Source organism: Lolium rigidum, chromosome 4 (genome assembly GCF_022539505.1).
Source record: "Lolium rigidum isolate FL_2022 chromosome 4, APGP_CSIRO_Lrig_0.1, whole genome shotgun sequence".
Classification (NCBI taxonomy): domain Eukaryota; kingdom Viridiplantae; phylum Streptophyta; class Magnoliopsida; order Poales; family Poaceae; genus Lolium; species Lolium rigidum.
This window is the reverse complement of record NC_061511.1, coordinates 204,782,580-204,799,252: the sequence shown is the minus strand read 5'-3', so window position 1 is coordinate 204,799,252 and position 16,673 is coordinate 204,782,580. Positions and strand designations below refer to the sequence as shown.

Sequence of the window (16,673 nt, the reverse complement as noted above, 5' to 3'; positions counted from 1 at the left end):
AATTATGTGTCAATAATAAATCAAACAAAGGAAAGGTTTATTGTTCATAGAGGTCGACATGTGGGACCTCCGAGCCGGCAGGCGTCCTCAACGTTTTAATGGCGGCACGAGATCGAACGATAAAATAAGCCAAAAATCATTTGGTAAACAAAATCCAAGAAAAGAAACATTTACCGTTCTGAGAGGATGACATGCGGGACCCATGAGGCAGCAGCATCCTCAACGATTCCAAGGCGGCAGGGGATCAAAAGAAAAAAAAGAAATATCCGAGAAATTAATTAGGGGTTCAAAATAAATCCATCAAAAGAAACTTTTATTGTTCATAGAGGATGACATGTGGGACCGACGTGCCAACAAGCATCCTCATCGTTTCAAAGGGGCGAGGAGATCAAAAGAAAAAGGCAAATAGCCGGACATTAGGGGTCAAAAATAACTCCAAAAAAGGAAACTTTTATTGTTCGTAGAGGATGACATGCGGGACCCATGATTCAGCAGACTTACTCAACGTTTCAAAGGCGGCATGAGATCGAAAGAAAAACGCAAGTGACAAAATATCGGGAGCTAAAGATAATCAAGAAAAAAAGAAACTTTATTGTACATAGAGGATGACATGCGGGTCCCATTTAGCAACGAGCGGTCTCAACGTTTCAAATGCGGCTTGAGATCAAAAGAAAAAGAAAATAGCCGGAAATTAGGGGGTAAAAAAACTCCAAGAAAGGAAAGCTTTATCGTTCATACAGGCTGACATGTCGGACCTATGAGCCTGCAGACTTACTCGAGCGTTTCAAAGGCGGCGGGCCGGCAGGGGATCAAAAGAAAAAGGAAATAGCCAAAAATCAGATGGTGAAAAAAATCCAAGAAAAGAAACTTTTATTGTACATAGAGGATGACATGCGGGTCCCATGAGCCGGCGGGTTCCTCAACGTTTCAAACGTGGCATGAGATCGAAAGAAAAAGGAAAGTGACCAAATATCAAGAGCCAAAAATAATCCAAGAAAAGAAACTTTATGTTACATAGAGGATGACATGTGGGTCCCATTTTGCAGCAGCGGTCTCAACGTTTCCAAGGCGGCACAGGACCAAAAGAAAAATGAAGTAGCCAGAAATCAGGGGTTGAAAAAAATCCAAGAAAAGAAAGATTTCAATTGGGCCGTATCCGGACATCCGGGCCTTCGAACTATCCTGCTCGGGCCTTTTGTCTCGTACAATTTCAGCCCACTCCAAAACAGGAAAGTTCGGATTTTTCTAAAAAACAGGAAAGTCCTATGCATCGCAAAAACAAAAAACAAGGACACTCAACATATAAGTTTGTTTATGTAAAAATAAAGATTTAATTTATCCGTTTGCAATAGCTCGGAGCGAAATAATCAAGATATCACATGTTTCTTGTACGGGGAGGTCGACATCGGGGACCCATGAGCCAGACAGGCGTCGTCAACGTTTCAAAGGCGGCAGGGGATCGAAAATAAAATAAAAAACCAAAAGTCAGTTGGTAACAAAATCCAAGAAAAGAAAACATTTATCATTCCGAGAGGATGACATGCGGGACCCATGAGGCAAGCAGCATTCTCAAACGTTTCCAAGGCGGAGGGGATCAAAAGAAAAATAAAGGAAATAGCCGAGAAATTATTTAGGGGTCAAAAATAAATCCACCAAAGGAAACTTTTATTGTTCATAGAGGATGACATGTGGGACCGACCCGCCAACGAGCGTCCTCATCGTTTCAACGGGGGCAGGGGATCAAAAGAAAAAGGCAAATAGCCGAAATTAGGGGTCAAAAATAACTCCAATAAAGGAAACTTTTATTGTTCGTAGAGGATGACATGCGGGACCCATGAGCCGGCAGCTTACTCAACGTTTCAAAGGCGGCATGAGATCGAAAGAAAAAGGCAAGTGACCAAATATCGGGAGCCAAAAATAATCCAAGATTTATTGTACATAGAGGATGACATGTGGGTCCCATTTTGCAGCAGCGGTCTCAATGTTTGTAATGCGGCTTGAGATCAAAAGAAAAAGAAAGTAGCTAGTAATTAGGGGGTGAAAAAAAATCCAAGAAAAGAAACTTGATGGACATAGAGGATGACATGCGGGTCCCTTGAACCAACAACTTACTCAACGTTTCAAACGTGGCATGAGATCGAAAGAAAAAGGCAAGTGACCAAATATGAGGTGCCAAAAAAAACTCCAAGAAAAGAAAGTTGATTGCTCATAGAGGATGACATGCGGGTCCCATTTAGCCACGGCGGTCTCACCGTTTGAGAGGCGGCAGGGGATCGAAAGAAAAAGTCAAGTGACCAAATATGAGGTGCCAAAAATAATCCAAAAAAAGAAAGTTTTATAGTACATAGAGGATGACATGCGGGTCCCATGAGTCAGCAGCTTACCATACGTTTCCAAGGCGGCAGGGGATCAAAAGAAAAAGGAAATAGCCAAAAATCGGAGGGTGAAAAAAAATAAAGAAAATAAACTTTTATAGTACATAGAGGATGACATGCGGGTCCCATGAGCCGGCAGGTTCCTCAACGTTTCAAACTTGGCATGAGATCGAAAGAAAAAGGCAAGTGACCAAATATGAGGAGCCAAAAATAATTCAAGAAAAGAAAGTTTTATAGTACATAGAGGATGACATGCGGGTCCCATTTAGCGACAGCGGTATCACCGTTTGAGAGGCGGCAGGGGATCGAAAGAAAAAGGCAAGTGACCAAATATGAGGTGCCAAAAAAATCCAAGAAAAGAAAGTTTTATAGTACATAGAGGATGACATGCGGGTCCCATTTAGCGACAGCGGTATCAACTGTTTGAGAGGCAGCAGGGGATCGAAAGAAAAAGTCAAGTGACCAAATATGAGGTGCCAAAAAAAATCCAAGAAAAGAAAGTTTTATAGTACATAGAGGATGACATGCGGGTCCCATTTAGCAGCAGCGGTATCACTGTTTGAGAGGCAGCAGGTGATCGAAAGAAAAAGGCAAGTGACCAAATATGAGGTGCCAAAAATAATTCAAGAAAAGAAAGTTTTATAGTACATAGAGGATGACATGCGGGTCCCATTTAGCAGCAGCGGTATCACCGTTTGAGAGGCGGCAGGGGATCGAAAGAAAAAGGCAAGTGAAAAAATATGAGGTGCCAAAAAAAATCCAAGAAAATAAAGTTTTATAGTACATAGAGGATGACATGCGGGTCCCAGTTAGCAGCAGCGGTATCACCGTTTGAGAGGCGGCAGGGGATCGAAAGAAAAAGGTAAGTGACCAAATATGAGGTGCCAAAAATAATTCAAGAAAAGAAAGTTTTATAGTACATAGAGGATGACATGCGGGTCCCAGTTAGCAGCAGCGGTATCACCGTTTGAGAGGCGGCAGGGGATCGAAAGAAAAAGGCAAGTGACCAAATTTGAGGTGCCAAAAAAAACTCCAAGAAAAGAAAGTTGATTGCACATAGAGGATGACATGCGGGTCCCATTTAGCAGCAGCGGTCTCAACGTTTCCAAGGCGGCAAGGGATCAAAAGAAAAAGGAAGTAGCCGTGAAATCGGGGGTCAAAAAAATCCAAGAATAGAAAGAATTTTGGTTCATAGAGGATGACATGCGGGACCCATGATCCCGCATCGTAAACGGCTCGATCGGAGAACGTTGAACGAGATGGCGCGATCTAGAAAAAAACAATGCCAGAGAGGCTGCCATCTGGGCCCTACATCCCTCGGCGGTGCGGATTTGCGTTGACTCGGCCGGCGAACCCGAGATTTCGAGATGCACCACGTCCCGGGCCACCATACACCACGTTTTGGCCGCTTTCGTCGGGCTAGGTGGCCTCAAAAACGAGAAAAAAAAAGTTTTGACATGCACCACGGAGGGACCAAAATCGTCGGCCATGGTACACCAGCAACCACGGCGCGACTTCAACTTCGTCGGCCATGGCAACTTTTCTTGTAGTGTAAGGCTAACACGTCACTGTTCATTTACAATAAGTCAGGTATCACCATCTTTGTGCTAGTATATGTTGATGACATTATTGTCACAAGCTCCTCAAACAAAGCAATTACTTCACTTCTCAAGGACTTGAGTTCAGCTTTTGCACTCAAGGATTTAGGTGACTTGCATTATTTTCTTGGCATTGAAGTTAGAAAATTAAGTGACGGTGTTGTACTAACCCAATAAAAGTATGCATCTGATTTATTGGCTAGAGTGGGAATGAAGGATGCTAAGATAACACCCACGCCTCTTTCATCATCAGAAAAATTGTCAGCCTTTGAAGGTGATGCACTTGGACCGGAAGACGACACAAGGTACAGAAGCATAGTTGGAGGACTTCAGTACTTAACTCTTACCCGGCCAGACATTGCTTTTTCGGTCAACAAGGTATGCCAATATTTACATGCACCAACCACTGTTCATTGGACGAGTCGTGAAAAGAATATTGAGATACATCAAAGGGACTACCGAGTCTTGGTTTGACATTTAGAAAGTCTTCTTCCACATTAGTGAGTGCTTTCTCGAATCTTGTTGGGCGAGGTTGTGTAGATGACGGAAGATCTACGGGTGGTTTTGCTGTTTATTTTGGTCCTAACTTAATCTCTTGGAGTGCCGGAAAACGAGGCCACGGTTTCTAGATCAAGCAAAGAAGCAGAGTACAAAGCTTTGGCAAATGCCACAGCTGAAGTAATTTGGATTGAGTCTCTACTTGGAGAACTTGGTGTTCAAAGGAAACGAGTATCCTGTTTATGGTGTGATAATATGGGAGCAACCTATCTTTCTGCTAATCCTGTTTTTCATGCAAGGACAAAGCACATCGAAATTGACTTTCATTTTGTAAGAGAAAGAGTAGCAAACAAATTGCTTGAGATCGGATTTATTCCCTCGGGGGATCGGGTGGCGGATGGTTTTACAAAGGCCTTACCGAAGCACGGCAACTTGAAGAGTTCAAGCACAATCTCAACCTTAGAAAGGGTTGTGATTGAGGAGGGGTGTTAGCGCTACATATATTTCTGTTGTAACATCCTTGTCACGTGTGGAGATATGTTAGTTTAGTTTGATAAGTATCCTTGTAACCGATCTGATCTGTTGTATAAAGATCAGATCGTTCCCTAGCTTCTCTCACACGTGAACAACAACCATGTACATATCTTGCCGTTGTCGGCCTATATAAACACGAACCCGAGCCCAAGACAAAGGGCATCGATTCCACCCAAATCTAACAAGGTATCTTCACATGTTGTTGAGATGTCCATTCTGGCACTACTGAGATGATCGTCTTAACAAGGGAACCAGTCATGACGGTGCGACCGATGGAAGGGGAGGGGCAAAAGGGTAAATAAGCAACAGGTGCGCCAACCACCGCTCGACCCACCCGAGGCGCATCAGATTCAGATCAGATCTGAAGCAAAGCAAAGCAAAGCAAAGGCAGCAACCAACCGATTCAATTCTTTGCTTGCCACTCGCTCGCTCGCTGCCATCCCTCCTCCTTTAAACTAACTTCTCGCCCGGCGCTCCACCTCTCTCACCCACTCGCCGCCATGAGCTCTTCCAAGATGTACCAGTCCGCGTGCAAGGCCGCCAGGTCCCTCCTCGCCTCCTCCTCCTCCGCCGCCGCCCGCTCCTCCCTCCTCGCTGGTCAGTCTGTCTGTCACTACCCATTTCGCTCCATCACCACCAGATCAGATCGCGCCAGGGATTCAAATTTCGATCTTGATTTCACTCGCTGTTGCAGATGGGAGGAACGCCGCGCTCGCCACGCTCACCAACATCGGCAGGACCAGGCTCCCCGCCGCCTACTCATACCACACCAAGGCCTCCGGCGCCGCCAACGCCGCCCACCGGTTCGGGTGGATCGCCGGCATACCCGCCGCTGGTCAGTCCTCTCGTTTCCAACATCTGACACTTGCAAATCCCCACCGCTGTCTGTCGCGCTCTTATCAGTACTGATCATGTAGTATTGGTTTCCTTTACTATTGGATGCAGCCTACATGCTCCAGGATCAGGAGGTGCATGCGGCCGAGGTACCACACCCTCCCCGCACCCCTTCTCTTCCTATTCTACTCAATAGAAATGCAAATGCAATGTGTAACTAAGCCCTCGCACTCTCCATCTGCAGCTGGAGCGCACCTTCATCGCCATCAAGCCCGACGGCGTCCAGAGAGGACTCGTGAGTGCCAACCCACATCTCACATCTCTTCTCATCTGCTTGCTTTGCTTACGAGTTGTCTGTCTCTTCCTGCTACACTGTTTATATATTCCAGTATTATGACCTCGTTAGGCTGTGTACCTGTACCGCTGTCGTCGTGATTTGCTACACACTTCACTGACTTAACCCAACGGAAGTTCCAACTCTACTGTTATTCCATTGGCCGGAGTAGACATGTATAGATATATGCACAACCACCATTGTTCTCTATCGTGTTCTGTTTCCGCCGGTAGGGATTTTTTTTTTCTTGTCATGTGCTTACTTACGAGGAGATTACCAACCTCTTCTCCTTTCTACAGCATTTGCAATAAACTCTGCACCCGTAGGCTATATATTCATCTTTCTACAGCTCGATGCATGTTTCAGACACCGCCACTATCTTCTTTCACATATTATAACACAAAATTGGACACATAGATCACCTGAATGACGATTCATAGCACTGGTGGGCTATACATATACCCATATATTCTATTCTGTGCACGGATGTTGTCTTCAAGATCGATCTTTGGCTCCACCTGAACAACTAATCATGGTGATCCCATTGGCCGAATAGACATGCTTGTGTATTATGTTTCACGCACGCGCACGCATTGGCCTTGAGATCTGTTCTCGGCTACCCATTATTCTGTACTCTTGGATACCATGTGGGCCTATATATGAAGTTGCCTAACTAGAATTGATTTGGGGATTTGGAGGGAAACCTTTCTTTCGTTTTCTGTGTTTGTCTTATTGGATGGAGCATTTTCCTTAATTTGGTAGTATCAACAGTAGGTGCCTTCGTGCACTGGCCTATTACAGTGTCAGGTTTTTCAGTGAAAAGATGGTCTGGTGGTAATGCTAGTGATCTATCTAGTTGCACGCATGCTGATATGCAAATCCATTTTTACCATGCCGCATCTCCAATCCCTCAAAAAGAAAATATGCAGCCCATCACAGTAGTACATCAAAAGGAACATATGCAGCCCATCACAAGTTTGCACTCTCTAGTTTCCTATAGGATCATGATGTATGTGTCTGGTTTCTCTCTTGGGACAGGTTTCTGAGATATTGTCCCGATTTGATAGAAAAGGATACAAGCTTCTTGCCATCAAGCTTCTGGACCTTTTACTTAATTTGGTAGTATCATCAGTAGGTGGGCAGGATGCACTGATGCATTATGGTTCATAAAGTTGGTCTGATAATAATGCCACACATAGTATCCAGTTACCGGTAGGCTCATATGCAAATCTAGTTTTACCATGAAGCCCATCGTAAGCTTGTACTGTTTTGTCTCGTCTCTATATATATTCTGGTATTTCACTATAGTATCCTGATGGATGTCTCTTTTTTCTCTAGGAGAAATTTCTAATACAGCATAATTTTCTATTTTCCATCTGTCTTGTTGGATTGCACATTTTCCTTAGTTCGGTAGTGTATATAGAGGGGGCTTGGTTGTACTGGCCCATTATGGTGTCGGGTTTGTTTGTTGGTAATGTTAGGTATCTTCTAGTTACAGTCAGACTTCCATGCTGATCTAATTTTACCATGCCGTGCATCACAAACTCACAATACCTCAAATTTAAAAGTGCAGCCCATCACAACACCCTCAAAAAAGACAAAATGCACCCCATCACTAAACCCTGAAAGGGAAAATATGCAGAGCCCATCACACTAGCTCAAATAGAAAATATGCAACCGACACAATACCTCAAATAGAAAATATGCAGCCCATCACGCTCCCCAAAATTAAAATATACAGCCCATCAGGATCCCTCAAAAAGAAAATATGCAGCTCCTCAGTTCCCTTAGAAAAGAAATGGAGCCCATCACGACCCCTCGGAAAGAAAATATGCAGCACACACTAGTTTGTAATGTTTAGTCTTTTTTTGCATATGCATGTCGTTAATTTCCTATAGTATCATGATGGATGTCTCTCTTTTCTCTTCTGAGACAGATTTCTGAGATAGTGTCCCGATTTGAGAGGAAAGGATTCAAGCTTGTTGCCATCAAGCTGGTGGTTCCATCCAAGGAATTTGCCGAGAAGCACTACCATGATCTCAAGGAAAGACCTTTCTTCAGTGGATTGTGCGACTTCCTTAGCTCTGGCCCTGTACTTGCCATGGTAATCAAAGTCCTCCATTTCTGTACACAAATAAAATTACCCTCTGCTCTTGATGGCAAATAGTGATATATTTATCTGTTCCGTATATCTGAAGGTTTGGGAAGGAGAGGGTGTTATCAAGTACGGCCGGAAACTGATTGGTGCCACGGACCCACAGAAGTCTGAGCCAGGAACCATCAGGGGAGATCTCGCTGTTGTTGTTGGAAGGTACACCTCATTCTCTGTTCAGTAGGCCTAGCAATGACCCAGTATTCAGAATTTCCGCGCATCAACCTTGTATGCCCACCTTGCATCTAATCATGCATTATTTGATTCCTTCCGTCGCTGTTTAGTAGTAGTCTTGTCGATTAGAAAGATTGAGACACACTGAAATAAACTCGATTCTGCATTTCTTAAATGTCTGTGCTTCTACTCACACTGTCACCTGAACATCAGAAACATTATTCATGGGAGCGACGGCCCAGAGACAGCCAAGGATGAGATCGCGCTCTGGTTTACGCCCAAGGAGCTGGTCTCTTACACCAGCAACGAGGAGAAGTGGGTTTATGGCGTGAACTAATCAGTGAATCAACCGTGTTCGGAAGAACCAATAGAAGTCCACTCCCTTTCCATAATCGCCTTCTAGACCATGGCAGAGTGTAATAACGCTGGCTGTGACCTCTGAGTTTTTGTCCCTTGTGCTCGATGCAATAAGTCCTGACGAAAAGGAATTGTACTACTACCTTGGAATGTAGAGCGTGCATTGAGCAATCGTGATGTTTACATCGAACTATCGTTTTCAGCCACTTGATCTGGAAGGATGTCCTTTATTTTTGATCTATTCTCCATTTTTTACCTACATCCCCTGCACTTCTTCTGCAACTGTAACCGGATGTCTATGTTTTCCTTTCCTTTTCATTCCTGGGTGAGTGATTGTGAGATGTTTTTTGGGGCTCCAGGATGGGAGAAAATAAAGTTTTACTTTAACCATTGGCTTCTCAGTGCTCCCTGTGAAACAAAACAAAACAAAATACAAATGTATCCAAGCTCCAAATACACAGTTTTTGCTGTTGATATTTACAAATTAGACCAAGTCCTACTTGTAACCGATCTGTCAATAGAAATGTTGATAGCTGTGAATATATCATACTTGAGAAAGCTTGGAGGCAGCGATCGTAAGACACAAAGTATAAAATATAACAGCTAGTTTTGCTTTGTGGCGTGGACTGTTAAAATTTGAGGCATTGAGAAAGATGATCAATTTGTTTGTAGTAGCTGAAGATGAAAGCGAAAGACTCTTCTTTTTGACACCAAGCACAAATTACTTTATCAGAAGGTCAGCTTCAGGAATCATGGAAAGAACAAAGTTGTATTGGTAATGATACTAGTAGCAAGATTAAAAAGATGATTCCATGGCTCGCAAGAGTGTCCGAGAAGTTTGATTGCTAGGAATGCTTTTCATTCTGGTTCAAATTGTATCCGCGTCGATGAACTCCCTAGGTTTATTATAGCTATGCTCATCAACGATGTACTTCCTCCGTCTCAGTTTAACAGTTTAACAGGTGCGCATGTAGTCCAAAAAATTGCTTTAACCATTATTTTGGTCAATATAATATGAAATATATGTTAAAAAAATTATATCAATCGAAACCTTTTTTGAATATGAATCTAATGGTATTAATATTGCAGACATATAATGAATAAGGCTTTAACAGAAGTCAAACTATATAAAGTTTGATCAAGATTTTAGAAAAAAAATATGAACATGTATTCCCTCTGTCCCTGAATAAGCCCTCGCTAGCTTTTGTATTAAGTAAATTTTTCTTAAATTTGACAAACTTTTTTACAAACAAAATGTACTGAAATGCACTGAAAATAATGGCCTAGGAAGCTCTCCCTTGGATTTTGGAAAAGGACCTCTTGCACAAAACCAACTTAATCACTGTGAAGCCAAGATCAACTTAATCATCATTAGTAAGACGACAAGTGATGTAGCTAGCGAGGAGGCAGGGGCGGCGGTGCGGGCGCTGCGGCGATGAGGCCGGCGATGTTGGATGCTAAACCGGACAGCAAATGATTCGCATTGTTCTCGTCGTTTATGGGGTCCTTGTTGATGATCTGCAGCAGGTCCAGGTCGCAGTAATCTGGCTGCCACGACGCGGCCCTGAGGTTGGACCACGCGGGGCGGAGGCGGCCGGCGCGGAGGTCGTCGAGGGCGCCGGCGACGGAGCCCTGCATGGCCTGGTACGCAAAGACGCAGCCCTGGAGCCCGCGTATCAGGTCGTTGAGGACGTCGATTGTCCTAGTCACGTTCACGACGGTGAGGTCGGCCATGGCAGCGGCGAGACCGCGGGCGTCCGTGGCGGACGCGGCGGCAGGGTTGGCCGACAGCGTTAGGATGCAGTACGGGTAGGGAGTGGACACCTCGGACTTGGCCACGGCGGCGCACGTCGACCTGATGACGGACGAAGTGCGGGCCGAAACCCCGCCCGCGGCGAGGAGGAGGAGGAGGAGGAAGAGATGGGATGTGTGCATCGAAGCCATGGCTTTGGCTCTTCTTTTCTTCGCGGGAGAAAAGGAAATGCCAGGCTAACTCCTCTTCTATGCATTCATTCACAGTGCATGCAATTCGCTTGACCATTCCAAGTGACGCCACCATCGCTTTATCACTTGGCCGCCCGGACTACTCTCCGCCTCCATCACTTGGCCTGGTCAATCCTAGAAACAAGAACGCTTGATTTCCATCAAATGGGAGCTGCGGAGCACCGCTCCGATTGATGCGTCTCACTTGAGAAGTTGGTACTATCGTAAAATCTAGAACTGAATCGGTGGGAAGTAGGTTGTTCGATGAGATTTTTAATGGGTTTTTGTGCTCAGTCAAATTTTACATCGTTAGATTTGCTTCGCGTGTTAGTTATGACTTGCAACATGAGTTGTAACTAACATTTGATGACATTATCTGATTGGTAACGAAGTTAGTTTTAGCCACACCCATTTTAATACAAAAATTGGTAACCTAAAAATGATTCTCTACTTTATTTTTTACAAACAATTTGAGACTCGATAAAGCATCACTTCCAAGCACGAGTACATGTTTGGAACTTACTGAAAAATGAGTTCACTTACTGCTACCTTAATTCAGACTGTCAAATCTACCCAAGTGCCTAACTGAATGTATCGTCTTCAAAAGAACGAACGAAACTCCTCTCTCTTTTCCATAATCAAGTGGCTCGTCTGATTTCGATGCAATAAGCCTGACGAAAGAAAAAAAAAGAAATGGAATTGTACCAGTCCCAGTGATCCCCATCGATCGCTTTATTACCTGGCCGCCCGGAGTACATCCTTCTCTAGTTCTCTACAAAGGCAAACAATAACTTTTCCATAGTACAGTCACAACAAAATGTGCTTGGCAACCTCCGTTCACTATTGCTGGGCCCAAGGCGTTCCAATTTCTGAAATTTCTGAGAGAAACTGTTCAGTTCCCTCTATACCAAAATGTAGAGCATATAAGCATTTCTCAAAGTTAAATTCTACTTCAAACTTTCACCAACTGTTAGAGATCTATTCGATTACTTGTATTTGGTAGTCTAGGATACTGTAATCTAAACCTACCACATCTCTGGTAGAGCCTTCTTAGCCTTCAAAACTTGTACCCTTTATATACTCGTTCGTCCGAGAGGCTTAATAATATATCCGCCACATTACGCCAAATATCATACTCGTTCACCAAGTATATAGAAGGGTGTATCAAAATAAACAATGTCAAACACCAACCGTATGAATCGACTCTACAGTGTAATAAAGCCTGTTTCAAAAAAAAGTGTGATAAAGTTGCGAACTCTGGTGACCTCTGATCTGGACCAAACGGAAAAAAAAATGCATTCTCTCAATACTAAAATAAGTATCTCATATTTATCTAGAAAAAGTTAATACACTTATTATAGAAAATGGAGGGAGAACCTGGGAATGTCGTAGAGCCTGCACCGAGCAATCGTAACGTCTAAATCAAACTATCTCCTTCCTCCAACTTGATTTGGATGGATGTTCCTTATTTTGAATTATTCTCCTCCAGCTTGATTTGGATGTTGCACTTTTCCTTTAGTCACTGCAGCCCGGGATGTCCATTTTTTGCTTCCGTTTTCGTTCCTGCGTGTGTGATTGCGAGTTTTTTTTTATGGAACTTCAGAGTAAGCTTGGCCGACGCCAAGTGTAATAGGGCAGAATTTTGCAAGGCTAGTTTTGCTTTGCGGCTTACACCGTTGAATGCTAGGGCCTTGAAACTGATAGGTCAATTTGTTTTTTAGGTAGATAGGTCATCACAACTTGTGGCTGAAGTCTGAGGATGGAAGAGAAAACTCTCTTCTTCTTGACAGCAAACCACAGTTTACTTTATGAGAAGGTCAGCTTAGCAATCATAATAAAACTATTACTAAGATTAATAAGACTATTAAGATTATTACATGGCTGGCAAGAGAGGAGCTGAGTTTTATTATTATTACCATCTTCAAACCCTTTGTACACCAGAGGAGCCTAGCTAGCTAGAGGAGCTGCTCTCCACTCTCTTGCAGCCAAAAGGATCATCATATTATTACAGGGGAAATAGAAAATGCACGCCGCCCGACGGAGCGGATCGATGAAGCGAACTAAAATTAATTCCGACGGGCAGCAGCGCAGCACGGCAGCCATCCTAGAAGGTCTCCTAGAAGCTTCTAGAAGCCACCGAGCTTGCTGGCAGCTCGGCAGCGGCTTAATCCCCTTGCATGCAGTCTTGTCTTCCTTCTTCCTTGCAGGCTTGGCTTTGCAGCGGCCTTCCATTATCTACTTGCTACTTCCTGGGCTTGAGCATGTCGCCGTCATCCATCTTAGCGAACCGCCCTCGCACCCTTGGCTGGCTGTCTGCCAGAGCCTTCCTGCAGGCGTACTGCGACAGAGAATTGAAAACATTTTATTACTTACTCATCTTGCATTTTGCCAACCTTAATTGTGTAAAGAACAGAATGTTTGCATACCTTGATCTTTCTGCCAAAGTTTCTCTTGATCTTCTTCTTCCTGTACCTGGAGAGCTTCTGCTTCCTTTCCTCTGTTTTCAGGTCACTGATGGTCACAAGCCTCTCAACATTTCCTGAATTCCCGGGCCTAGGGGTATTGGCACCAAGATTCTGTAAAAGAATGTAAAATTTCTATTAAGCAACCAATAGTAGGCCTGCAATATGACAAAAAAAAATACATACTAATATCTTACAAGTTATATTAATTAGTAATTTAAGAAGTAACACAGTAGGTGAGTGTGCACAGTAGGTATATGCATCCCCTGTATGAGCTAAAGGGGAGGCCAGGTCATTAATGGGAGAGTGTACTTTGGGCAGAATTAGTAATATCTGAAATCACATCACATCAGTAGCTAGCTAGCGCCATGTTCATAGCTTTACTTAACCGCCTTTTCTCTTGCGCAAAAGCACTCAACTCAACTACATCTACAGCAAGGTTTGTCCAGTGCAGTGCAAAAGCAATGCCTTTCTGGTTCGGTTTTTGTACTTGGCGTCCCTTTTGTCGACAGCTGGGCTCTTCATTTGAGATACAACAAGAGCCAGCCAGTGCTTGTCACAATAATTCCATATATGTGTGGTTTTGTGTAGTGCAGTGCAAGAGTGAAAAGAAAAGGATCATCGATCACATCATACCTGGATGTCTCCCTCGCTGTAAGCCCTCCTGAGCCCGAACGCCGCCTCGAAGTCGAGCCCCTGGAAGTCCAGGAAGTTGGGCCTCACCGACCCGTTCATCCATTCCGCGGAGTTGAGGCACCCAGAGCTGACACTCTTCTGCAGCGAGCACTCACTAGCAGCTGATGCTCGGACATGGTCTCCAGCAGTGACTACATCTTCGACCTGCAGCATGGGGATCTTGACGTCGAGCAGCTCAGAGATGGTCTCCTCGATCGCCGACTTCTCCATGAGCTCCTTCTCGCACTCGTACAGCACCTCGCTGAGGCCCATGGACGAGGCCTTGATCGTGTCGTCCATTGAGTCCATTGCGTTGTTGGACATCATGGAGATGGCGGCCGCGACCGGGTCGTCGAGGCCGAGCAGTGGCGGCTCGTCGATGATGGGCTCGGGAGCCTTGAACAGGTCCCCTTCCCCTCCGAGGTCGTACTCCGATATCAAGGATGGCTGCCCCATGTCTCCCTGTTAATTTTTCACATCAAAGATGATATGTCAGGGTTGAGGAGTAAGCTTGATGAACTTAAAATGAAATGACAAACGAACGAACTTGATTTCTGGCACTCAGAATTAATTAAGTTACTCCATCTGATCCATATTAGTTGCCACTAATATAGATGCATCTAGCCATATTTTAGTTCTAGGTACATCCATACTGGTGGCAAGTAACATCAATTAGAGGGAGTACTTCATTTCAGCACAGGTAACAGACATGGGCAAGGTAGTTCACTCACTCATTGAGTAAAGAGACAAGAGTAAATAAAGCCAAGTAGTTACAGACAAGTGGTTTGTTGAGTGGGGACTGTAGGAGACGTGTTAGAGCTAGGTAGCAATATCTAAGTCTGCATCTGTTGTAGTGTAGTTAAGGTGGTGTGCTCATGCACATGTCAACCAAGAGCAAGTCACTGTCGTGCTGGTATGCTAGTAGCGGAGCAGAGCATATACCGCTGGACTTCACTGATGGACAGGGGCATCTGATGAGCATCTTAAATTGGCCAAAAAGGACTCGATTTGGCAGCTAATATCCCAGCACCCTGTGTGTGACTTTGAAAAGATCAGAGAGGTTTTTGGTAGGAAGATTCAAGGCGAAAAGGGAAATGAAAAGTTGTAGTATTCTTATTGGATGGGGATGCTCATTTAGCGGCGTGAGTAGTGTTTGCAGGAAGCAGAGCAAGTGACATGTGAAGATGGGAAAACCAGCAGCAATCCAACAGCACAAGATGCATCTCAGCGAAATTGCCCTCTCTCCATCAGTAGGAGAGCTGCAGGTATGTAAAACAAGAAGTGTACTAATTGATGCTGATGAATCATCGATCAGTGAGGACGTAGACGATGTGGATGTTTATGAGTAGCTAAAAATGTGCCTGCAGCCAGTGTGCGTATTTGTTTGATTGATGTTGATGACAAGTACTAGTATAGCACTTATTTATTACTAGTGTATACTACTTGCAACAAAGAAAGGGCCAACGAGGGAGGTTAACAAAAATGGGCGACATAGATATTTTGTTTGATTAGTGGAGGAAAACAGGGATGTTCTAGTTGACACCTCCCTTGCTGTGTCCATATAATTAGTGGTGCATGACATGAGGTGAGGAGTTTGCAATTATAAGTTAATAATTCGGCCCGACAGGCGGTCGATTTCAGCGGTGGGGGCGCGAGCGAGAACAAGAAGAGGAAAGCGACGTTCCGGTTTGTCCAAATGACGGCGGCCCCGGCAGCAAAGCGAATTGAGGGTGCACCAGCTTTATTTTATTTTACTAGTTTAATTCCCAAGTTGCTCTAGGACGCAGATTTAGACAAGCACCCGCCGCTGTGTTCTTGTTGTTCATAGGAGAGAGGACAAGTGATGGGGGAAAGCACAAACTGTTTTGTGTTACTTATCAGTTTGTTTTGTTCTCCGATGAAACAGAAGACAAGATTATTATTACTGTAACGAAGCAAGCATCGATCTAAGAAGGTGAAGGGGGAGGGGAAAGATACTCACGAGGTGCGCGTAGATGGCGTCGTCTTGCCCGGTAGGCAGAAGAGGAAGGGGAGACATGAGGGCAGGAGCAGCGGCAGTAGGTTGCGAGGTGGTGAAGGTGGAGGAGAAGTCCGGGTGGGTGAAGGCCGGCGAGTAGCCCGGCGGCGAGTAGGCCGAGAAGCCGAAGCCCGCGTCGGCGAACATCGTGGATGCTTCTTGTTCTTTGGTGATGTGTTTGTTGATATGAGAAGGAAGGGTGGGTTGTTGGTGAGTAGAGCGGCGGGTGGCGGCGGAGCTAGGTAGGTTCTCACTGATTGGAGTAGGCTGGGGCAGGGTGATATGAATGAATGAAATGAATTGAGAGAGGAGAGATTGGAAGGGGTGGAGGCCGGCGGAGGCGAGCTTTATAGGCGGAGCAGAGTGCAAAGAGTGGCAGGGGAAGAAGAGAGGAGAGGAGAGGATGAATGGGACAAAAGCGTGGTGTCGCCGTCCGTCACATCACCTTCACGAGGGTCCACCCATGCGCCCGCCTACAGACTACAGTGGGCTGGCCGCTGCCTGATTCCATCATCTACCATGTCTCCTTCTGCTGCCCATCGCCCTCTCCACCTTCTTACTGCCAGCCACCACACTCCACCCTTGCTAGCTGGAGCAGTAGATGTTTACTGATGTGCTTGATACAAAACCTGAGTGAACCAGCCAGGGCAGTCACATGGACGGACGTTCTGCCAGGAACG

The 16,673-nt window shown here is 44.8% G+C and overlaps 2 protein-coding genes across 2 annotated transcripts; one reads left to right on the top strand and one right to left on the bottom strand.

Annotated features, from left to right (window-relative positions):
- The first annotated feature begins 5,262 nt into the window (after positions 1–5,262).
- LOC124648080 (nucleoside diphosphate kinase 3-like) lies at positions 5,263–9,062 on the top strand. The gene is made up of 8 exons (XM_047187902.1): positions 5,263–5,299; positions 5,393–5,602; positions 5,700–5,840; positions 5,951–5,988; positions 6,084–6,134; positions 8,110–8,277; positions 8,372–8,484; positions 8,713–9,062. The coding sequence occupies exons 1-8, from the start codon at positions 5,263–5,265 to the stop codon at positions 8,834–8,836; spliced, it is 882 nt and encodes a 293-aa protein (XP_047043858.1). The 3' UTR covers positions 8,837–9,062.
- A 3,599-nt stretch (positions 9,063–12,661) lies between these two features.
- Positions 12,662–16,285, bottom strand: LOC124706883. Its single transcript, XM_047238550.1, has 4 exons — positions 15,958–16,285; positions 13,938–14,438; positions 13,266–13,415; positions 12,662–13,177 (listed from the first exon to the last, which is right to left on the bottom strand). Exons 1-4 carry the CDS (start codon positions 16,138–16,140, stop codon positions 13,082–13,084), a joined length of 930 nt encoding a protein of 309 aa, XP_047094506.1. The 5' UTR covers positions 16,141–16,285; the 3' UTR covers positions 12,662–13,081.
- Positions 16,286–16,673: the final 388 nt, after the last annotated feature.